This window comes from Bufo bufo, chromosome 2 (genome assembly GCF_905171765.1).
Source record: "Bufo bufo chromosome 2, aBufBuf1.1, whole genome shotgun sequence".
NCBI lineage: Eukaryota > Metazoa > Chordata > Amphibia > Anura > Bufonidae > Bufo > Bufo bufo.
Window position 1 is genome coordinate 452,724,247 of NC_053390.1, and position 24,733 is coordinate 452,748,979.

The window sequence follows — 24,733 nt, forward strand, 5'->3', positions numbered from 1 at the left end:
TTGCTTAATAATAACCCCTACACTGCGATTTATCCATACATAAGTAAAATAATAATTTTGGTTCAGTAGAATTTGCTAAAACCCTATTTTTTATAATATGTAAATTACCTTGCTACCAGCAAGTAGGGCGGCTACTTGCTGGTAGCAGCCGCATCCTCCGATGGTAATGACGCCCCCTCTGCTTGTTGATTGACAGGGCCAGCGGACGGGATCTTTCTCCGCTGGCCCTGCCTGTTTTCATTCAATATCTGGCGCCAGCGCCGCGGCCGTACCTATCTTCAATCGGCGCAGGCGCACTGAGAGGCGGCCGCTCACTCGGCCGCTTCATCCTCAATGCGCCTGCGCCGATGACGTCACATCTACACCCGGCGCAGGCGCATTGAGGATGAAGCGGCCGAGTGAGCGGCCGCCTCTCAGTGCGCCTGCGCCGATTGAAGATAGGTACGGCCGCGGCGCAGGCGCCAGATATTGAATGAAAACAGGCAGGGCCAGCGGAGAAAGATCCCGTCCGCTGGCCCTGTCAATCAACAAGCGGAGGGGGCGTCATTACGATGGGAGGATGCGGCTGCTACCAGCAAGTAGCCGCCCTACTTGCTGGTAGCAAGGTAATTTACATATTATAAAAATAGGGTTTTAGCAAATTCTACTGAACCAAAATTATTATTTTACTTATGTATGGATAAATCGCAGTGTAGGGGTTATTAAGCAAAAAAAAAAAAAAAACGGTTTAGTGGGCTGACAGAAGCCCTTTAACCACCTCCGGACCGCCTAACGCAGGATCGCGTTCCGGAGGTGGCAGCCCTGCGCAGAGTCACGCATATATGCGTCATCTCGCGATAGCCGAGATTTCCTGTGAACGCGCGCACACAGGCGCGCGCGCTCACAGGAACGGACGGTAAGAGAGTTGATCTCCAGCCTGCCAGCGGCGATCGTTCGCTGGCAGGCTGGAGATGTGTTTTTTTTAACCCCTAACAGGTATATTAGACGCTGTTTTGATAACAGCGTCTAATATACCTGCTACCTGGTCCTTTGGTGGTCCCATTTGTTTGGATCGACCACCAGAGGACACAGGTAGCTCAGTAAAGTCCCACCAAGCACCACTACACTACACTACACCCCCCCCCCCGTCACTTATTAACCCCTTATTAGCCCCTGATCACCCCTGATCACCCCCCCTGTCATTGATTACACCCCTGTCATTGATCAACCCCCTGTAAAGCTCCATTCAGACGTCCGCATGATTTTTACGGATCCACTGATAGATAGATCGGATCCGCAAAACGCATCCGGACGTCTGAATGAAGCCTTACAGGGGCGTGATCAATGACTGTGGTGATCACCCCATATAGACTCCCTGATCACCCCCCTGTAAAGCTCCATTCAGATGTCCGCATGATTTTTACGGATGCACTGATAGATGGATCCGATCCGCAAAACGCATCCGGACGTCTGAATGAAGCCTTACAGGGGCATGATCAATGACTGTGGTGATCACCCCATATAGACTCCCTGATCACCCCCCCGTCATTGATTACCCCCCTGTAAAGCTCCATTCAGATGTCCGCATGATTTTTACGGATGCACTGATAGATGGATCGGATCCGCAAAACGCATCCGGACGTCTGAATGAAGCCTTACAGGGGAGTGATCAATGACTGTGGTGATCACCCCATATAGACTCCCTGATCACCCCCCTGTCATTGATTACCCCCCTGTAAAGCTCCATTCAGATGTCCGCATGATTTTTACGGATGCACTGATAGATGGATCGGATCCGCAAAACGCATCCGGACGTCTGAATGAAGTCTTACAGGGGCGTGATCAATGACTGTGGTGATCACCCCATATAGACTCCCTGATCACCCCCCTGTCATTGATTACCCCCCTGTCATTGATTACCCCCCTGTAAAGCTCCATTCAGACGTCCGCATGATTTTTACGGATCCACTGATAGATGGATCGGATCCGCAAAACGCATCCGGACGTCTGAATGAAGCCTTACAGGGGCGTGATCAATGACTGTGGTGATCACCCCATATAGACTCCCTGATCAACCCCCCTGTCATTGATCAACCCCCCTGTCATTGATCAACCCCCCTGTCATTGATCAACCCCCCTGTCATTGATCAACCCCCCTGTCATTGATCAACCCCCCTGTCATTGATCAACCCCCCTGTCATTGATCAACCCCCCTGTCATTGATCAACCCCCCTGACATTGATCAACCCCCCTGTCATTGATCAACCCCCCTGTCATTGATCAACCCCCCTGTCATTGATCAACCCCCCTGTCATTGATCAACCCCCCTGTCATTGATCAACCCCCCTGTCATTGATCAACCCCCCTGTCATTGATCAACCCCCCTGTCATTGATCAACCCCCCTGTCATTGATCAACCCCCCTGTCATTGATCAACCCCCCTGTCATTGATCAACCCCCCTGTCATTGATCAACCCCCCTGTCATTGATCAACCCCCCTGTCATTGATCAACCCCCCTGTCATTGATCAACCCCCCTGTCATTGATCAACCCCCCTGTCATTGATCAACCCCCCTGTCATTGATCAACCCCCCTGTCATTGATCAACCCCCCTGTCATTGATCAACCCCCCTGTCATTGATCAACCCCCCTGTCATTGATCAACCCCCCTGTCATTGATCAACCCCCCTGTCATTGATCAACCCCCCTGTCATTGATCAACCCCCCTGTCATTGATCAACCCCCCTGTCATTGATCAACCCCCCTGTCATTGATCAACCCCCCTGTCATTGATCAACCCCCCTGTCATTGATCAACCCCCCTGTCATTGATCACCCCAGATATTTTTTTGGCCCAAGTTAGCAGAATTTTTTTTTTTTTTTCTTACAAAGTCTCATATTCCACTAACTTGTGTCAAAAAATTAAATCTCACATGAACTCACCATACCCCTCACGGAATCCAAATGCGTAAAATTTTTTAGACATTTATATTCCAGACTTCTTCTCACGCTTTAGGGCCCCTAGAATGCCAGGGCAGTATAAATACCCCACATGTGACCCCATTTCGGAAAGAAGACACCCCCAGGTATTCCGTGAGGGGCATATTGAGTCCATGAAAGATTGAAATTTTTGTCCCAAGTTAGCGGAACGGGAGACTTTGTGAGAAAAAAATTAAAAATATCAATTTCCGCTAACTTGTGCCAAAAAAAAAAAATTTCTATGAACTCGCCATGCCCCTCATTGAATACCTTGGGGTGTCTTCTTTCCAAAATGGGGTCACATGTGGGGTATTTATACTGCCCTGGCATTCTAGGGGCCCCAAAGCGTGAGAAGAAGTCTGGTATCCAAATGTCTAAAAATGCCCTCCTAAAAGGAATTTGGGCACCTTTGCGCATCTAGGCTGCAAAAAAGTGTCACACATCTGGTATCGCCGTACTCAGGAGAAGTTGGGGAATGTGTTTTGGGGTGTCATTTTACATATACCCATGCTGGGTGAGAGAAATATCTTGGTCAAATGCCAACTTTGTATAAAAAAATGGGAAAAGTTGTCTTTTGCCAAGATATTTCTCTCACCCAGCATGGGTATATGTAAAATGACACCCCAAAACACATTCCCCAACTTCTCCTGAATACGGCGATACCACATGTGTGACACTTTTTTGCAGCCTAGGTGGGCAAAGGGGCCCATATTCCAAAGAGCACCTTTAGGATTTCACAGGTCATTTACCTACTTACCACACATTAGGGCCCCTGGAAAATGCCAGGGCAGTATAACTACCCCACAAGTGACCCCATTTTGGAAAGACGCCCCAAGGTATTCCGTGAGGGGCATGGCGAGTTCCTAGTATTTTTTATTTTTTGTCACAAGTTAGTGGAAAATGATGATTTTTTTTTTTATTTTTTTTTTCATACAAAGTCTCATATTCCACTAACTTGTGACAAAAAATAAAAAGTTCCATGAACTCACTATGCCCATCAGCGAATACCTTGGGGTCTCTTCTTTCCAAAATGGGGTCACTTGTGGGGTAGTTATACTGCCCTGGCATTCTAGGGGCCCAAATGTGTGGTAAGGAGTTTGAAATCAAATTCTGTAAAAAATGACCTGTGAAATCCGAAAGGTGCTCTTTTGAATATGGGCCCCTTTGCCCACCTAGGCTGCAAAAAAGTGTCACACATCTGGTATCTCCGTAATCGGGAGAAGTTGGGGAATGTGTTTTGGGGTGTCATTTTACATATACCCATGCTGGGTGAGAGAAATATCTTGGCAAAAGACAACTTTTCCCATTTTTTTATACAAAGTTGGCATTTGACCAAGATATTTATCTCACCCAGCATGGGTATATGTAAAAAGACACCCCAAAACACATTCCTCAACTTCTCCTGAATACAGAGATACCAGATGTGTGACACTTTTTTGCAGCCTAGGTGGGCAAAGGGGCCCACATTCCAAAGAGCACCTTTCGGATTTCACAGGTCATTTACCTACTTACCACACATTTGGGCCCCTAGAATGCCAGGGCAGTATAACTACCCCACAAGTGACCCCATTTTGGAAAGAAGAGACCCCAAGGTATTCGCTGATGGGCATAGTGAGTTCATGGAAGTTTTTATTTTTTGTCACAAGTTAGTGGAATATGAGACTTTGTATGAAAAAAAAAATAAAAAAAAAAATAATCATTTTCCACTAACTTGTGACAAAAAATAAAAAATTCTAGGAACTCGCCATGCCCCTCACGGAATACCTTGGGGTGTCTTCTTTCCAAAATGGGGTCACTTGTGGGGTAGTTATACTGCCCTGGTATTCTAGGGGCCCAAATGTGTGGTAAGGAGTTTGAAATCAAATTCAGGAAAAAATGAGGAGTGAAATCCGAAAGGTGCTCTTTGGAATATGGGCCCCTTTGCCCACCTAGGCTGCAAAAAAGTGTCACACATCTGGTATCCCCGTACTCAGGAGAAGTTGAGGAATGTGTTTTGGGGTGTCTTTTTACATATACCCATGCTGGGTGAGATAAATATCTTGGTCAAATGACAACTTTGTATAAAAAAATGGGAAAAGTTGTCTTTTGCCAAGATATTTCTCTCACCCAGCATAGGTATATATAAAATGACACCCCAAAACACATTCCCCACCTTCTCCTGAGTACGGAGATACCAGATGTGTGACACTTTTTTGCAGCCTAGGTGGGCAAAGGGGCCCATATTCCAAAGAGCACCTTTCGGATTTCACAGATCATTTTTTACAGAATTTGATTTCAAACTCCTTACCACACATTTGGGCCCCTAGAATGCCAGGGCAGTATAACTACCCCACAAGTGACCCCATTTTGGAAAGAAGAGACCCCAAGGTATTCGCTGATGGGCATAGTGAGTTCATAGAACTTTTTATTTTTTGTCACAAGTTAGTGGAATATGAGACTTTGTAAGAAAAAAAAAAAAAAATCATAATTTTCCGCTAACTTGTGACAAAAAATAAAAAGTTCTATGAACTCACTATGCCCATCAGCGAATACCTTAGGGTGTGTACTTTCAGAAATGGGGTCATTTGTGGGGTGTTTGTACTGTCTGGGCATTGTAGAACCTCAGGAAACATGACAGGTGCTCAGAAAGTCAGAGCTGCTTCAAAAAGCGGAAATTCACATTTTTGTACCATAGTTTGTAAACGCTATAACTTTTACCCAAACCATTTTTTTTTTACCCAAACATTTTTTTTTTATCAAAGACATGTAGAACTATAAATTTAGAGCAAAATTTCTATATGGATGTCGTTTTTTTTTGCAAAATTTTACAACTGAAAGTGAAAAATGTCATTTTTTTTGCAAAAAAATCGTTAAATTTCGATTAATAACAAAAAAAGTAAAAATGTCAGCAGCAATGAAATACCACCAAATGAAAGCTCTATTAGTGAGAAGAAAAGGAGGTAAAATTCATTTGGGTGGTAAGTTGCATGACCGAGCAATAAACGGTGAAAGTAGTGTAGGTCAGAAGTGTAAAAAGTGGCCTGGTCTTTCAGGGTGTTTAAGCACTGGGGGCTGAAGTGGTTAAGGACCAGGCCATTTTTAGGAAATCTGATGTTACTTTATGTGGTGATAACTTTAAAAAAATTTTTACTTATCCAGGCCATTCTGAGATTGTTTTCTCGTCACATATTGTAAATTTGAATCAAAATATTTCATTTTTATTAATAAAAAATACAAAATTTTACAAAAAATTTGGAAAAATTAGCAAATTTTAATTTCTCTCCTTTTAAAATGGATAGTAATATCTCCAAAAATAGTTATTACTTTACATTTCCCGTATGTCTACTTCATGTTTGGATCATTTTGGGATGTTAGAAGGCTTAGAAGTTTAGATGCAAATCTTAATATTTTTTTTAGAAAATTTCTAACCCTTTGGGTGTCCCAAGAGAATTAAAGGTAAATGGGAATGCAATTTCAAAATTTCCCTTTTTTTTTTTTTAGCAGATGTTAAATTTTTATATATTTTTTTAAGCAACACATCAAGAGTTAACAGCCAAACAAAACTCAATCTATTACCCTGAATCTTGAGTTTACAGAAACACCCCATATGTGCTCAAAAACTGATGTATGGGCGCACAGCAGGCTTCAGAGTGGAAGGAGCACCATATGGCTTTTGGAGAGCGGATTTAGTTGAAATGGTAATTGGAAACTATGTTGCCTATGAAGACACCCTGAGGTGGCCCTACAGTGGAAACCCCCAAAATGTGACCCCATTTTGGAAACTACACCCCTCAAAGAATATTTCAAGGTGTAGTGACCACTTTGACCTCAAAGCTGTTTTCTAGAATTGGGAAACACTTGATTGAAAATGAAAATTGAATTTTTTTTCAGAAAAAAGTTGCTTTACACCCACATTTTTCACTTTCCCAAAGGGTAACAGGACAAAATGCACCCCAAATTTTGTTCCCCATTTCCCCCCCGAATACGGCAACACCCCATATGTGCTCAAAAAATGATGTATGGGCGCACAGCAAACAGCAAAATATGGATTTTGATGACCTGAATTGGCAGACATTGATTTTAGGTGCCATGTCGCATATAAAAAAATTCCTGAGGTCCCCAGAAATTAAAAACCCCAAGAAGTGACCACATTTTGGAAAAAACACCCCCGTACAAACATTTTATGTGGTAGAAAGGGTACTTTTCAGTAAACAGGTGTCTCACAGAAGGCAGAAATACTTGTTAAAGGATTCCAAAGCACACCTTTGTGAAAATGAAAAATTAGTAGCAGACCCCAATTTTTCACTTTCACAAAGGGTTAAAGGAGAAAATGCACCCCAGTATGTGTTCCCCATTTTCTCCCTATTCAGGAAACACCCCATATGTGCTTGTAGCCTGCTGTATGGGAGCACATCAGGCAAACAGCAAAATATGAATTTTGCTGGCAGGCCTGAATTGGCAAACTCTGGATCAACTTGCAGAATAACAGGCCGAACTGGTTGGACAAATGTCTTTTTTCGGCCTTATGTACTATGTCGTATTTAAAAAAATTCCTGAGGTCCCCAGAAATTAAAAACCCCAAGAAGTGACCCCATTTTGCAAAGAGCACCCCTGTACGAACATTTTAAGGGGTGTAAAGGGTACTTTTGACCTAACAGGTGTTTCACAGAAATGAATATGTAGTGGTTGGTGAAAAGAGGATCTGTAAGCTATGCGGACTAAATCAGCAATATAAGGTGGTAAAACTACAGGGTACATCATGGATAAAATTAAATTAATACTCCATGGCTGAGTGGTAGATTTTAAAACACTCCTACATGCACAGGCCAGGTTTTTCAGGGCAGGTTTCGCAGTGGTAAATAGTGTCTTTCCTTATCCCCCTTTTTGGAACATACCCTGCATCTTTTTTGGGTCCTTCCCTTCCTTGCTGTCTGGGGGACTTGACCTGGGAAATGTTGCCCTGGTACAACACGTGCACCATGACTTCCTGAAGTACTGGGACCTTCCCCGGCCTGGCGTTGAAAAATTTGGGCCTTGATAACCACCTCTTGGAACTGAAGGAAAGTTCCTGTGTGGCCTGCAGATTGAAATGGCACGTACTCATTGCACATTGCCATCTGTACAATGTGTACGGCCAGCTTTTTGTACCACGCTTTTGTTTTTCGTGTGACACTGTAGGACTTCAGAAGTTGATCTGAAAGATCCACCCCTCCCTTGTGCATGTTGTAGTCCAGGATAAAAACTGGTTTTGGGGTAGTGGTTGTGGTACCTCGTACAGGAGCAGGGAAGCTCGTGTTAGTGTGAATGGTGGTCAGTACAAGGACGTCCCTCTTGTCCTTGTACAAGTATGTTCTTATGGAGGAGAGCCCTACTTTCACCCATTCTCAGTGGTTGCCCTACCAGGGATCTAGGGAGGCCTCTCTGATTTCTGCGCACTGTGCCACAAGCCATAGTTCCTCTGGCATTTAGGGACCTGCATAGGGGTATGCTGGTACAATAGTTATCCACATAGAGGTGGTAACCCTTATCCAGCAGCGGGTGCAGTAAGTCCCCCTCGATCTTCCCACTAACTCCTAGGATGGGGGGGGTGCATTCTGGGGGTTCTATCCGGCAATCTTTCCCTTCGTAAAAGTGGAACTTGTGGGTGTACCCAGAGCTACTCTCACAAAGTTTGTATATCTTTATGCCATACCTTGCCCATTTGCTAGGCAGATTCTATATAGCAAAGAAAGCGAGGGTGGTGCACTCACCTGAAGCCAATAGAAGGAGGCACGGACAAGGCCAGGAACCTGGGCGTGAAGGTACGTATCCAAATTGAAAAGAAAGAGTCCAACTTCCAAATGGCGTGGTAACTTTAATAATTCAGTGCAGTAAAAACCAAACACAATCCATGTCTATGCGTTTCAGATCCTATAATATTGATCCTTAATCATGACAAAAGAGGGATTGTGTGAACCGGGACTAAATAGTGGCCAGCTGAAACCAAACAGGTAGCTAAAATTAGTCATAGCCAGTACAAAGTGATTGACTGAAATAAATCAAGACAAAAAAATAGCTATTTAAAATGGCATATAACCATAAAATACAGAAAAAGATCAATAGTGCAATATTAAATCGTGTTTGCAATTTAGACCATTGGGAATGCAGGAGCCCATTCGAAAAATCCAGCAAGATTCCCTGTTCAGTAGTTTCTTGCTATGGTCACCTCCTCTGACTGGTGGGTTAACTCTTTCCAAACCATAGACTTGCATACCCTTAGTGTCGTCTCCATGGACTGCCGCATAATGTCAACTAGCTGCAGAGACCTTTCTGGTCAGAACATGTGTAATGTCAGGAATGTCTGCAGATTCTAGTTTTTAAACTGTTGAAAGTGCAGCCAATATATTGGAAGCAACACAAGATGCAAGTTATGCAATATACTACATAAGTGATATTGCAGTTAATGTACTTTTTAATGTAAAAAGACTTGCTGTGGGCAGTTGAACAAATATGGTCACCAACCTGCATAAAAGTACAAAATGTGCATATTTTGTGATCACACTTAAAACTGCCAATAAATCAAAGCCAATGTGGTTGCCCTTCGTGCAATACATCTAGTACTGCCGCTAATAATCTTTGACCACTGACTTTCAGAGTGCAGGACTGACAAATACGAGAATATTCAAGACTATAACTAGTGACAAAAGCTGAAATTGATTTGTACAGTCCTGCAGCCTGAGTTTTTTTTTTTTTTGAGTGAGCACGAGCAGTCTGGGGAAAGATTTAATAGACTCGGGGGGGATGTCAGCTGTATTTTTTCTAGCCAGCTCTAATAAATTGCTAGAATATTTCCTACCCGAGAGACGGTTGGCAACAGCATCCAACTCCACATGGCGTGCCTGGTCCGCAGAACAATTTCGTATAGTGCAAATAAATTCACTCTTGGGGATGTTATTAACATGTGGCGGATGACAGGACGTTGCGTGGCAGATGACAGGACGTTGCGTGGAGGATGGTGTTCCCCGCCGTTTCCTTACGGTAAGTATGGGTGATCACCGTATTATTCTCTATATTGCCAGTTAGAAGATCTAAAAATGGGATGATGGAAGCATCATGATGTAAAGTGAATTTTAAACCACATGTATTATTATTGAGGAAGTCTCCAAGGAGAGGCACGGCCGCCACATCGCCAGACCAAATAAAGAGTAGGTCATCGATGTAGCGACCGTACCACTCCAAGGAGGTCCCCCAGGGGTTCAATTGTGTAAAAAGATAACAATGCTCCCACCATGCCAAGTATATGTTGTCCAAAGAAGGGGAGAATTTCGCTCCCATGGAAACTCCTGTGAGCTGAAGAAAAAAACGGTGATCAAACATGAAAAAGTTGTGTTGTAGCAAAAGCATAACCACTTAACAAATGAAATCCTGAAAGGCAAGAGAAAAATCAGCATAAATTCGGAGAAACCATTGCAATGAAACAATGGCTAACTCGTGAGGGATGACAGTGTACAGCGAGGTGACATCAGCAGTAATCCAGATATAATTTGATTTCCAAGTAAAATCATGGAAGGCTTGGAGCCCTCGTATCCTGTAGGATACCTGGGATGCACTGTAAAATACTGTCCACCCAAGCTGACAATCTCTCTGAAAACGAGCCGATGCCTGACACGATCAGGCGCATGGGTGGAGGAAAACCTCTCTTGTGAATTTTTGGGAGAGAATGGAATATAGGGATAACGGGATGAGGAACAAAAATAAAGTCAATCTGCCTCTGATCCATAAAATCCTGTTGAAACCCCACAGATAATATGGATAAGAGTTCCTGCTGATAGAGGGGTGTGGGATCGTGGGCAAGCTCCCTATATGGATTGGCATCCTCCAGCATTGCCAGATTTTGTGATTTTATAAATGAGCTTGTCCAGGATCACCACAGCGCCCCCCTTATCAGCCCGCTTGATGGCTCCCTACGCTAGGCGCTCATTATAAGTTAAATTCTTGGGGGACATGTTCACACCCGAAGACTGAACAGAGGCCTCCAAAGCAAATAAATCTCGCTCGATTAATTCCTGAAACCTATCCAATGCAGGTGTACATGATTGGACAGGATAGAAATTATGGTTATAAGTAACAAAATTATGTGCAAAATCACGAAAAGAAGTGCATTCAGGATGGAGTCGAGATTGCTGCATAAAATAAATATTGGCAAGTTCCTGGAAAGAAAAATTGGTTAAAAGTTTGGAAGGTGAAGACCCACTCGGTACAGGGGATGTAGAGCTGGATGCCGTAACATCCTCAGATAAAATAAAGTCTGCAAAATGCTTTTTAATGGTGAGGTTAAGTGCGAATTTGTTGACATCCAAGATAGTTCGATAAACATCGAAGTGGCAAGTAGGAGAAAAGGTAAGTCCTCTGGTCAGAACATCAAGCTTGTAAAAGAATCTTTGCTGATAAGTTCACCACCTGCTCCTGCATCCCCAATGGTCTAAATTGCAAACCCGATTTAATATTGCACAATGGATCTTTTTCATCTTTTTCTGTATTTTATGGTTATATGCCATTTTAAATAGCTATTTTTTTGTCTTGATGTATTTCAGTCAATCACTTTGTACGGAGGTGTGGCTATGACTAATTTTGGCCACCTGTTTGGTTTCAGCTGGCCACTATTTAGTCCCGGTTCACACAACCCTCTTTTGTCATGATTAAGGATCAATATTATAGGATCCGAAACGCATAGACATGGATTGTCTTTGGTTTTTACTGCACTGAATTATTAAAGTTGCCACGCTATTTGGAAGCTGGACTCTTTCTTTTCATGCTAGGCAGATACTGGCAGAATCTAATCCTCCCATTGAAAAGTAATAGGGACTCGTATACACTGACATTTTTATCAGGGTTGTACACCTCAGCAAACTTGGTGTTAAAGTGGTCAAAGGCTACTTTCACACTTGCGTTCGGGGTTCCGCTTGTGAGCTCCGTTTGAAGGCTCTCCCAAGCGGCCCCGAACAGATCCGTCCAGCCCCAATGCATTCTGAATTGATGCGGATCCGCTCAGAATGCCTGTCTGGCTCCGCTTGGCCTCCGTTCCGCTCAGCAGGCGGAGATCTGAACGCAGCTTGCAGCGTTCGGGTGTCCGACTGGCCGTGCGGAGGCAAACTGATCCGTCCAGACTTACCATGTAAGTCAATGGGGACGGATCTGTTTGAAGTTGACACAATATGGTGCAATTTTCAAACGGATCCGTCCCCATTGACTTTCAATGCAAAGTCTGGACGGATCAGTCTGACTAACTTTCACACTTAGATTTTTTTTGTGAAATATAATGCAGACGGATCTGTTCCGAACAGATCCCATCGTTTGCATTATAGGAGCGGATCCGTCTGTGCAGAGACCAGATGGATCCGCTCCGAACGCAAGTGGGAAAGTAGCCTAACCTGAACAGATTGTCAAATGTTGGGTCATTTTGGGGTGGGCACTGTGCATTGTCTTGTAGTGTAGGAATTTCCGAATTGACTCAAATTGTTTCCGGGTCATGGTCTTATTGTAAATTGGAGTCTGATAGAAAGTGTTCGAACTCCAATATTGTCTAACGTTTGGCTTCTTTACAACACCCATATGCAGCATGAGTCCCCAGAACTTCATCATCTCTGCTGCACTTACTGGGGGTCCCACCTAGGGGTCTAGAGTATACCGATGTAGGGTTCTGATCAATGAATTGTTGGGCGTATAAATTGGTTTGGGCCACCATTAAATTTACAAAATATTCAGAGAAATTGATCTTAAAAAAAAAATCTAGTTCACTGAAGCCCGCACAGTCTATCAGTATTCCGGAGCTGCCCTCAAAACCTGGAATTTGTGGCTGATAATGGTCAGGGGGTGGGGTCCATATGCGGTCACTCTGGGGGGCTGCCTCCACTGCTACCCTGGGGCGCCTTCTAGAGGGTCCCTCATCAGCTGATCATGAGGGTCCCTCATCATGAGTCGATGATGATGTAGTTGATGATGATGATGTAGTTGATGATGATGATGTAGTTGATGATGATGATGTAGTTGATGATGATGATGTAGTTGATGATGATGATGTAGTTGATGATGTAGTTGATGATGATGATGATGTAGTTGATGATGTAGCAGAAAGTGGCATCCTCTTCCTCACTGGCAGACTCTGTATCTGCAGCAAGCAATGGTGTATGCCTCTTCAGCTAAGTATAGTCGTTGGGATGGACGGGCTATTTTTATTGGGGTGTGAAATGTGTAAACCTTTATTTAGTGTGAGGGGTGTGTATGTTGTGTTTTCACACGTGAAGGGGCTTGTAATAATTTGAAATTAAATTTAGAAGTAAAAAAAGAGAAAAAAAGTGTTTTCTGCGCGAAAAATACATTTGCAATGCAAACTGAGCAGACATTATCAGTAATGGACACTACTGATCGGTGCTCAGTGGTTGCAAAATTCTAAACTGACACTAACTGAAATTTATATATAAAGGGACAGGGACGGAGGGTGGTTTAGGGATCTGGAACAGCTGCAAATGAAAAAAATATAAATAATCAGTGCAGCAATTCTAGATGTTCTTTCTTCTTTCAGCAGGAAAAGTTTAAATCACAGTGGTGGTGCACCACAAGTCCCAACCAGCAGCACAGAAAAGTACAGAATTCTCTGCATGCAGTCACCAGCTAGAATGGCTGCCTGCAGACAGGTTCAGCCCTTTCCTGTGCAGCTATAGCGCTACCATTGGCTGGAGCGTTGTTCCAGCCAATCGCAGTGCTGGCAGGGGACACCAAACGCCCATGTCCCCTGCCTCACAGGAGGAGACAGGTGCTGACCGGTTCAGGTTCCGCACCTGCCAGATAGCTAATTCATATAAGATGGTGGCTGTCCATGTAATACAAGGGGACTTGAATCCTACAGAGCAGGAGACACTGGTACGCAGTGAAGTCGATACACCCCTCAAGCAGTGAAACCTCACCCACCCATGCTCTATAGGGAGTAAGTACTGGGTTGTCTCCATGAAACGAGTGGGTGTCTGATAACATTGATCCTTAAAGGGGTTTACCGAGATTTCATACTGATGTGATGACCTCTCCTCAGGATAGGTCATAAGAATCTGATCGGTGGGGGTCCGACACCTGGGACCCTTGCTATTCAGCTTTTTGAGAAGGCAGCAGCGCTCCTATGAGTTATCGCAGCCTTCTCTAGGCCATGTGACTTCACATTCATTGTGCACGTGGTCTAGGGACAGCTCAGTCTTATTGAAGTAAATAGGGCCGAGCTGCGATTCCAAGTACATCCACTATACAATGTACGGCGCTGTGCTTGGTGAGCAGGGAGAAGGCTGCAGTGCTCACAGGAGTGCCACTGCCTTCTCAGACAGCTGATTGGTGGAGGTCTGACACCCAGGACCCCCTACAATCAGGTATCCAGAGGATAGGTCATCAGTATCAAAATCTCAGAAAACCCCTTTGAATTATTACTTCATTTATTTAGAGTATTATGTGATTTTTGTATCAAGTTCAGAAGCAATCGAGTGGGACCAATGTAATAATTCGGGTCATCTGAATGGTGGGAAACACTGACGGCACTGTAAATCTGGTATTAGCAGGGACTGTAAGTGTATGTTTTTGTACTTTATGCATAGACTTGATTTCCTCTTTCAGTCGTTAACCCTGTTTTGTCTCCTATAGACTCTCTCGGTGTCCATGCTCCTGAGGTATTCTCACCATCAGATCTTTGTTTTTATTGGTAAGTGGCCATGCATTGGAAAGTAAATGGTTTCTTTCGTTGGCCCTTCTTTCATGGGTTCTTTACCGCTCTTGTCACCCGTCTTCTCTCCTTTATAGTGGATTTGCTGCAGATGTTGGAGATGAATATGAGTATTGCTTTTCCTGCTGCCCCGTTGCTCACTGTGATCCTGGCACTTGTAGGTAGGTTATCTGCGCAATAGCCAACAGACTTGTTTGGCAGTCTTACCTGCATTGCTTTAGTTTCTCTGTCTTCACAGGAATGGAAGCCATTATGTCAGAGTTTTTCAATGATACGACTACTGCCTTCTACATAATCCTCATAGTTTGGCTTGCTGATCAGTATGATGCCATCTGCTGCCACACAAACACCAGCAAGAGACACTGGCTAAGGTGAGCTGCAGGGTCTCTACATTTTGGGACATCTTTGTATTAGTGTTTGTTTTGTCATTTAAAACATTTTTCAGTTTCTACATTTATTTCATTATGTGTTGTAAGGCTAAGCGCACATCTGCAGCGGTGGTTCCGGTAGGAGCCTTCATCACAGATTCCCCAAAAAATAAAGGGTGAAATACATCTGCATGCGTCGATATTTTGTCTGTATTTCCACGGGAACAGACAGATCCCATTATAGTGACTGGGGTCCTACAGGCGCTAGCGGGATCTGACAATTCCAGTATTCCAGTCCTAAGTGCAAGTGTGCAGCTAGCACAAGTGCCTTTCAGCCTACTGTTGTATGGTACCCCTTATTGTGCAGCTTCAAGACCTACTGGTTCATGTAAGCTTATTACAGAATATAACTATTCAGCGTTTATTTAGAGGGGTATTCCCATATTGGACATTGGGAGCATATCGCTAGGCTATGCCCCCAATGTCTGATAGGTGCAGCTCCCAGAGGTGAGATGGAGCCTGCAAAGCGCACTGTGCATGTGTGGCCACCCGCCATTTATTTTTTGTGGTACTGCCGAAAAATATCTGATTGGAGCGCTTGGCTATTTCTTGTTTTTATTTGGTATAAGCACATGTGGACATGTCTCAAAACTGGCGCTTCACACGCAAGTCTTGATTCCCTCTGCACTGGAGTGACATGCCCCTAATTTATTAAGGGTAGCAGGACTGTTAAATAAGGCTGTTGCCCCAGAATGTCAGCTGGTGTATCTTTGAGCTATTATTTACCAGATTCTGGCTTAATAGCGCTGTACTCTATTTTTGGAACCCCCACAGAGAGTGACCCTATCGCTAAGACCCCCATCGGTCAGACAGTTATCCCCTATTCTATGGGCAGGAAAAAACTTGCTCCAATTGGAGTACCCCTTTAGATTATAGTAAGTCTTCTGGGCTACAGCCATGACCCTCCTGCTGAGCCCTACCCATACCACTCCCACTTTTGAGTCATACAAACGTGGGACTTCTTGGTACCACTTTCCTGGTGCACAGGGTTTGACAAATGCTCCTCAGGGTCTTTTGTTCTGTGTGTTTTTATTTTATTTATTTTTTTATTTTGATAATGCATAAAAACTGGTATTTGCTATTGCACCGTTATGTGTAGTCAGTGAAAAAGTCCAACGTGATTCATTGTAATTTCATTGCATGGCACTTTTTTCCTTGCAGATTCTTCTACCTTTATCACTTTGCATTCTATGCCTATCACTACCGCTTCAATGGTCAGTACAGCAGCCTGGCTCTGGTAACATCCTGGCTCTTCATCCAGGTAATGGCTTTCCTTACACTATAGCTATTCATACATTTTATTCATGTCATTTTTCATGTGAAGTCATAGAAATGAAACGTTTGTATTGGTGAGACTGTACATTTACGTTGAATGCTCTGCACAGAACCTACGTCTGCATTTCCATAAAATTTGACAGGAAGAAGCCATGACATGAGGTCATTATAGGTCATTTTGGTCCGTCTGGATCCATCTCATGTTGGATCAGGCACAATGGTATGGATTCTGTTCTTTCATAACCATCATAGCACAGGTTATATTTTAATTCTTAGCTTATCTTGCATTTAAACAGCTCCTTTTGAGTACACCTACATGACGAGTTCCTACATTTTCTTGTCTGGGGCTCCTGCATTGCCCTGCCATGTACATTGTATGTGTGCATGTGAAGAACCACTTGAAAGTGACGCTGTCAGCATATTGTGCTTCCCTGCATAGGGCAGCTTATTATGGAGACAGGGTTGCTCTTCGGTTAACCCAAATTGCACCCAAAAAATATTGTGCATTTAATTGATATGAGTGGTCTAGTTAGTCCACTGTATTGGAGGGGAGCACTGTGTGTATATATACAGATGCATGGTGGTATTTTTTGAATGTTGCGGTATTTCATGGACTTTATTGTGGGGAGTATCCATGTAATTCTGCAGCGGTAATGTGTACTCAGGAGACTACCCTACAACTGATTGCCAGGGTTTAGAGAAACCGGACCTGCAGCTTTATTTTCTAAAAGGGCTTTTTTTGTTGAGGTAAGCCTTCTCATACTATAAGTAGGTTGAGAATGTTGTAAGCCTCTATAGATACCTGTGTTGTGGGCAAAGTTGTAAAGGCACATACAATACAGCCATTTTAAAATGCCACCTCCCATGTTATAGCTTTGTGTGGAGTCTACAGTTGGTCGCCCTTAGTGTCACATGTGGTAATATAAATTTCAGATACTATGGTGTTATGAACGTGCCTGATTGATGCTGAGCTTTCTGTTCCCACAGCACTCTATGATCTATTTTTTCCATCACTATGAACTTCCCGCCATACTTCAGCAGATCCGCATCCAGGAAATGCTCCTTCAAAATCAGCAGGCTGGTCAGAATCAAACCAGCCTTCAGGACAACCTGAATAACAACACTACATCGGAGCCATCCATTGTAACGCCTCCCCCTGCCCCCAGTTTTACTCTCCAGCCTGCGGCCTCTAGTTTAGTGGCTGCAGGTGTTATGTCGACTGATACCCCTTCAAGTGGCGGTGTGGCTACAGCACAACCCGTAGAAGATGTTATAGAGCTTCTGTCTGAGGAGCCGATTCAGGATACGGCTAGGAGCCAACCTCTTGAAGCTGGTACTACAGAAGTGACGCAGACTGGTGACCCGCCTCCTATTCTGCCAACTGCTACACCTGATAACATTCCCAAAAAACTGACTGAGCCCCAAGTGCAAGTAGCCACAGACTGTAATCCAGTAAGATTTTCAGTTACCAGCACTGATCGAGAGCAGAACAATCTGTCGTCAGGGCTGCTCTCAGAAGCTAGTGCGCCACAGCCGAGTGCAGAGGCTGAGCAGGGGTCTGAATTGTGAGCGGAATCTCGGATTCACACCGTCTGCCCTTAGCTCACTGTGTACGGGAGAAATGCATTTCTCCTAAGAAGGGGCTGTCTGGACCATTTATCTCTTTGCAACTGGAGTGACTGGTCTGCAGCGCACAAAACCAGATTTTAAAAAAATTGCGCAATGCGTGAGATGCGTTCACGCACACAGACTGACTGCAATCGCTTTTCTTTCATTATTCAATAAAATGTGGCGTAACGGCCTAGGAAAACGTAACGTAAATGGGTAACGGGGCTGCCGGTCTCTCTGACACACACAGTTTGTGGGCATATATGTTGTGTTCACGATTTGTATGCACTGACATGCACGCTGGTGTCTCCACGGGTCGATGCAACGTGGTTCCTGTTGACAGTTTTAACAGCCATATTTCAGATTGATAGGTTTCCAGAGGCTTTATTACAGAGGCCCTAGGGGCAATATAGCGTTTCATAATTTCACTCCACAACCACTGGACCAAGGATGAGTGAACTTATGCTTTCTTTAAAAAAAAATGTCCACAGATATTTTCTCTCATTTTTTTTTTTTGTTCTACTTTCACCCTGTGTGACCAGTGCTTACTTTATTCTGAAAGCTATGGAATGTAAGTGCATAAGCTGGGACAGAGGTGTTTGTGGAGGTGCCCTGGTTGTGGCAGAAGGATAACATGTGTGCCTTTCCACCTGTGACTGAAGAAAGAAGCTGCTCACGAATGTGTAAAACCTGTTTTACTATTACATTGCACTTTTTTGTAAGTAGAAGTATGAAGGCTATATACAGATAAAGATGACGTACGTATATATGTGTGTTTATGTTTGCATATGCACTTACATATATAGGACAGAAATAAGTGGCCAACAAGATGTATTCCCGAAGCTGCGCTCATGAATAAAATTGGATCAGCACTTCCGTCATGGAGTCTGGTCTGAAATGTAATGATTGTTCCTCAAAAAACACCAAGTGCTCTGCAACATAATTACTTTATATATCCTTAGAATTATCTGATACTGAACGTTAAATTTCCTAGATAGATTTAAAAGATAGCTTGCTGGTTGCTTGTTAACGGTTATACACTGTATGCAGGAAGCTCACATGCTCCCTCTAGTGGTAGCTGCTGGCAGCCATCATTTTGGCCTTTTTAAATATATATCTTCATAAGCTCTGTATCAGGCTACATTAAGAAATAAGCAACAGAAGTTTGAACCTCTTAAAGGATATGATGTTAAAAAGTCAACATTCCCTTTAAAGCCACTTGTAAATTATACCTTTTTATTTTTTTGGTCCTATATCAATGTGTTTCTTTAATAAGGATTTAACACCATTTTATATTTGTATGGCTTCAGTTTGGTAGATTCTTTTTTTTGTTTTTTTGTTTGCACCTTCTGTTTTTTTTGCTTTAACTGGTCTGGCATAGTGCAATATTCTTATTTTTACAGGACGAGTGTCAGCTGAAATGATCTCCTTATACAGTCCGGGTGGATGGACACAGTCGGCTGTCTACCGCTTAAAGTGCCAATATATATATTTTTTTTAACACATTTTTTTATAAAAATATCAAATGGTGTTTTCCTTTTTAAAGGAAAATTACTGTTGGAATACAAGCTTCAGAATTTTAACTAATTTGCCTTATTATGCATCTTTAAAGTGTTTCTACCGTTCCAATTAAAGGATAAATAACGTTTCAGAAAACTTCTGATATATCATAGAGACACTAGTAAATTTGATCAGTGGGAGTCTGAGCCCTGAGACCCCCACTGACCACTAGAAGCAGGGTAGAGAAACACTCGCATATTGTGCACACTCTCCTTGCCGCAGGAGAGCAAGCGAGACAAACTCAATAGAAAGTCTGTGGGCCCATTTCCATTCTGTCTCCTAATTCTAGCGATCAGTGGGGGTCTTAGAACTCAGACACCCACCAATCAAGACCTTTAGCATCTGCCTGTCAAAAGTTTTCTAAAAGCTCAGGACTCGGGCTAATCGATCAACATTACTGAATTCTTTATTCTTCTGTATATGTTATATCCAGACTTTGTTGCAGGTCCATGATTTGTGATCTTATAGTGGCTTCGTTTCTATACAACAATGGCACCAGCACTTACCATTGCTTTGTGTTGTAGCAGAGTGTCCAGTATATAGCAAAACATTGAAGTTTTAGTCAAATAAAGTCCTGCCCCGTTTTACCTTTTTACTGGTAGTCCAAAGGCATCTGAGAAGCCACTTCTTTGGAACATGACTGGTATATGGTAGAAAGCAGCCTTTCAAATAAGTGTCAGCCCCCGAGAAGTATATGAAGGCTATTTTCTCTGGTAGGAGAATTGTTTAAAGGCTCTACACTAAAATAACATTGATGTACGTAATACAGAGTTCCAGATTCCTTCTCCCTCAGAAACGTGCCGATGAGTATTTGCCAGGAAGTCTATTTAAGCTCTTAGAATTTTGCATTGCTGCCTGTTCGAATTCTTATTATGCAAAAGTGGCTTCCGGACCAATCTCTAGCTTCTCGGGGTTGAGTTCTGGCCACCATCATGATACAACATGTCAGCACTACATGTGCATGTACATTTAACAAAGTTTTCCCTGCAGTGATTGTGGCGGCATTTGATTTAAAGTGGAGCTATCTGTTTGGCAAAATAATTTATTCCCCATGCAATAACCTTGAACTCTACATTCCATTCATCCGTTGTTGCTACTAGATGTTTATTAAAAAAAAGGTCTAGATCGGTATTACCAGTTGGGGGGTGTGTCCCTGCACAGTCTACAGTCCACTTGCAGCACTGATTGGACAGTGTTGCCTTGTGCAGGGACACACCCCGAACTGGTAAGACCCATCTGGACCTTTTATTAATAAATCGAGTAGCAATTACAGAGGAACAGCACAGTTATAAGAAAAGATGCTTGAGAATAATTGTTGCATGGGACGTGAAATAATTTATTAATGCAGTCAGAGTTGTGACGGATCATCTTTAAAGTGTACCTCCTGTTATAGATAAAATAATACTCTTCAGTACCTACTATAGTTTTCGTTTGCTGTGTAGTACATTAGCAGAGTCTGCATTTTTGAGCTCCAGTAGCATAGACACCTTTGCTGCACTATCCTGTAGCTCAGGCACCCATGCTGCACCCTCTTGTAGCTCCAATAGCTCAGGCACCCATGCTGCACCCTCCTGTAGCTCCAATAGCTCAGGCACCCATGCTGCACCCTCCTGTAGCTCCAATAGCTCAGGCACCCATGCTGCACCCTCCTGTAGCTCCAATAGCTCAGGCACCCATGCTGCACCCTCCTGTAGCTCCAATAGCTCAGGCACCCATGCTGCACCCTCCTGTAGCTCCAATAGCTCAGGCACCCATGCTGCACCCTCCTGTAGCTCCAATAGCTCAGGCACCCATGCTGCACCCTCCTGTAGCTGGTAGAAAAGCTGCTGCAGTAGAGCTGTATACTTACTAGGCATTTGGATCCAACAGGAAGTCTCCTTTGCATTGCTCAGTTACGATAGGAGAAGCACGGGAAGACTTCATGCTGGATTTGAATGACTAGGAGACTTGGGGCTTGATCTGCCGGAGCCTTTCTACCAGTTACAGGAATATGGGGGGAGGTCTGTGCTGCTGATGGCTCATGTTAAGCTACTACGTGCCAGTCTTATAGTAAGTACTTCAGAACATTTTTTTAAATTTTTTATTGGAGGTACATGTCCATTATAGAATTAGATGCCCCTAGAACGGTTTCTGTAGAAAATTCCATATTCACTACTGCCTGTAAGGGTATGTTCTCCCATAAAGTTTTTTTCTGTACTAAAAAAAGAGGCTGTGTAGTCTTGAAAATTGCACATTTTTTGAACCTGCCTATTTCAATGTGAAATTTGGATCTAGATTCAGTGTGGAATCTGCTCCAAGAATGAACTTGTCACTTTTTGTTTTTTTGGCTGTAGTTTGTAAAAGCATGAGGGGAAAAAAAACACACCCTGTAATTTACCATACAATTTTCTATTGGAAATCGGTGAGAGGTGGATTGCAGGCATTTTACGTGGGGAATCCGCACCAAAATCCATACAGAAAAAAACATTGTGCGAACATACCCAAAGATTTTTATTTTTTATTTAAAGCATGCATTTTCTATTGTCATTGACTTTAAAGAGGACCTTTTACCACTTCTGACATGTCTGTTTTACTGAGCATCTATTCTTATGACTCTTTCTATGTTGTGCCATTTCTTTATTATTTCAGCTAGAAGTTATGAATGAATTGCTATTAGCCTTCAGTAAGGGTACAAGGGGGAGGTAACCAGTTGGGGGCTGTACCTGCACAGACTCACTCTATCCAATCAGTGCTGCCATTTTCAGTCTGTGCAGTCTGTACACAACCCCAACTGGTTACCTCCCCTCTGTACCCTTACTGCAGACTGCTAGCAATTCATTCATAACTTCTAGTAGAAATAATAAAGGAAAGGCACATCATATAGCCATAAGAATAGATGCTCCAGAATTATTACATGGGGAATGCATGGAGATATTAAAACAGACATGTCAGGAGTGGTAACAGGTCCTCTTTAACAAGGAAAATCACCATAATACACTACACATGCAGCATTGTTCACTTTATAGACAAAATGTAGCATGCTTTGAAATAACCTAAATATCCAAGTTTTAAAAAGCAGTCCCCAAGTCAGGGAGAGAAATCTTTCACCTTCGCACAGCATCACACGAAAACTTCTTCCCCAAAAACCCCTTTGTGAATTGCGACTAACACTACTTTGTATTCCAACAATAGTTTTCCTAAGACATGAAAGCCAACTTTCGGCGTTGACTTTGGTATGAGTTATTAATAAATGGTGTAACTAGAGCCGCATTGCTTACTACCCATGCCAAGACCAATTTCGAAGGGTCTAAGAGAAGCCTGCAGAATGGCGTCTCAGAGGCAGCTTGGATCGATACCCCATGCATATGCAGCAACCGACCCTATGCATAGCTTAGCGAGGGCTTAATATTTCTAATGATGAGAAATGGAATAATTATTGGGGTGCGACTGTTCTGTGAGCCCATCATCCCATGTTCTATTTAATTGTACCTCAGAAAATTCATGAAATTGATAAATTGTGTTTGTATATATGTTAATAAATATTCTATCTTAAACACACGGTGATCATGTGTATAAGGAAAGTCCTGTTTAATGTACTATATTCCCTTATGGGAACATTGAGTTGTGTGACCACTAGTTGGCCCTGTCAAGTAATGATTATGCTTTTTTCCCTAGCTAAAGACAAGTGGAAATTAATAATGTCAGAGAAGTGTCCCGTAACAGTGCACCATGTATATACTACAGTTCCTCAGGTTTGGTGGTGAAAATTAAATTTTTAGGCTACATGCACACGACCATATCAGTTTTGTGTGCATTCTGCATTTTTCCCATTAATTGAAAGGATTATTTTTGTCCACAGAACGAACCAGAATAGGAAATGTTCTGTAATGTAATTTGTGGAGCTAACCATCAGAACATTTAGTGAATGGTTATTCATAAATTCTCTTTTTCTCGTAGGTGACAATTCTTTGGGGTGAATTAAGCCCTGCACAGTGAGAATGCTGGCTTTAAAAAAGGCTTTTGTGTGGGGTTACTTGTGGCATTTTTGCACTACTCGCTCCAGTGTTGGAAAGTGGGTTTAGCTAGCTATGATAGATGGTTAAATCCAGATTTATCACTGCAATTAAAAAAAAAAATAATAATATTCCAACAAAAACTTACTCCAGTAAGGGGGTGGCATAGAAAAAGAGTAGCAGTTCTACAAAAAAATGTTGGGTTTAACCCATTCCTGACCGCCTTATGAATACATACTTTGGCAGTCAGGACTTTAAAGATGGCGCCCGCAGGTGTTTTAAACAACAAGCACCCGGGGCTAATGTATGTGATCAACAATAACGTAGATCACACACATTTAACCCCTCAGATGCTGTGGTCTAATGTGACCATGGCATCTGTGAGGATAAAAACCTGGAGCACGCGCTCCTGGCCATTCACTGGTTCCCCCCTAGCGGCGATGATGTGTACGGCAGTCCCTGTACTCCTGAGTGATACGAGGCTGCCGCACATTAGTCCCTGTGGCGCCCCTGCCTGTGGAGGGCTTCATAGGAACGCAGTGTATTTCTCACAGACTAGAGTACTAATGCATTGGAGTCTGAGAGAAGCAATCTAATGATTGATTGTTCAAGTTCCCTAGGGAACTATTAAAATGTGTAAAAAAATTTAATTATATATATATATATATATATATATATATATATATATATATATATATTTTTTATTTATTTTTTCTAAATCATCCCCCTTTCCTCAAAATTAAAATAAAAATACAGTATATACTCGAGTATAAGACAAGATTTTTGTGCTCAAAAAGCCCCCTCGTCTTATACTCGAGTCTAGGTCTGTATTATGGCAACTTACATTGCCATAATACAGACCATGACATGTTGGGGGCCGGAGAAGCTGTTACTTACCTTTTTACAGCTGCTCCGGTCAGCTCCCAGCACGTCCGCGCGGCACCTCTGTTAAGCTCCCAGTGTAAATCTCGCGAGACACGCGGGCCGCGAGATTTACACCGGCAGTAAGTACCGGCCCCTGCACAGCCCCCGCTCCCCCTGGACAGCCCCCCCTCCCTGGCCAAGTATGAAGTAGGGAGGGAGGGGGGGGGGGAACAAAAACAAAAAAAAACAACCTGATAAATATAAAAAAAAAAAAAATGTCCAGTTGATGGGAGTCTGACTCCCTGTATTTAATGCAGAGTGTGTGTGTATATA

At 43.0% G+C, this 24,733-nt stretch overlaps 1 protein-coding gene across 2 annotated transcripts in view; it reads left to right on the forward strand.

The window, feature by feature from the left end:
- TMEM259 (transmembrane protein 259) overlaps positions 1 to 22,125 on the forward strand; it is a 51,611-nt gene extending 29,486 nt beyond the window's left edge. Inside the window, exons 8-12 of one of the 2 annotated variants that reach the window (XM_040417583.1) lie at positions 14,595 to 14,652; positions 14,751 to 14,834; positions 14,912 to 15,044; positions 16,263 to 16,362; positions 17,364 to 22,125. In XM_040417583.1, coding sequence (XP_040273517.1) covers positions 14,595 to 14,652; positions 14,751 to 14,834; positions 14,912 to 15,044; positions 16,263 to 16,362; positions 17,364 to 17,945 — 957 coding nt within the window. In that variant the 3' untranslated portion in view covers positions 17,946 to 22,125. Of the gene's footprint in view, positions 1 to 14,594; positions 14,653 to 14,750; positions 14,835 to 14,911; positions 15,049 to 16,262; positions 16,363 to 17,363 lie in introns of those variants that run through there. The other variant, XM_040417584.1, reaches the window with a different exon arrangement.
- The last annotated feature ends 2,608 nt before the right edge of the window (positions 22,126 to 24,733 follow it).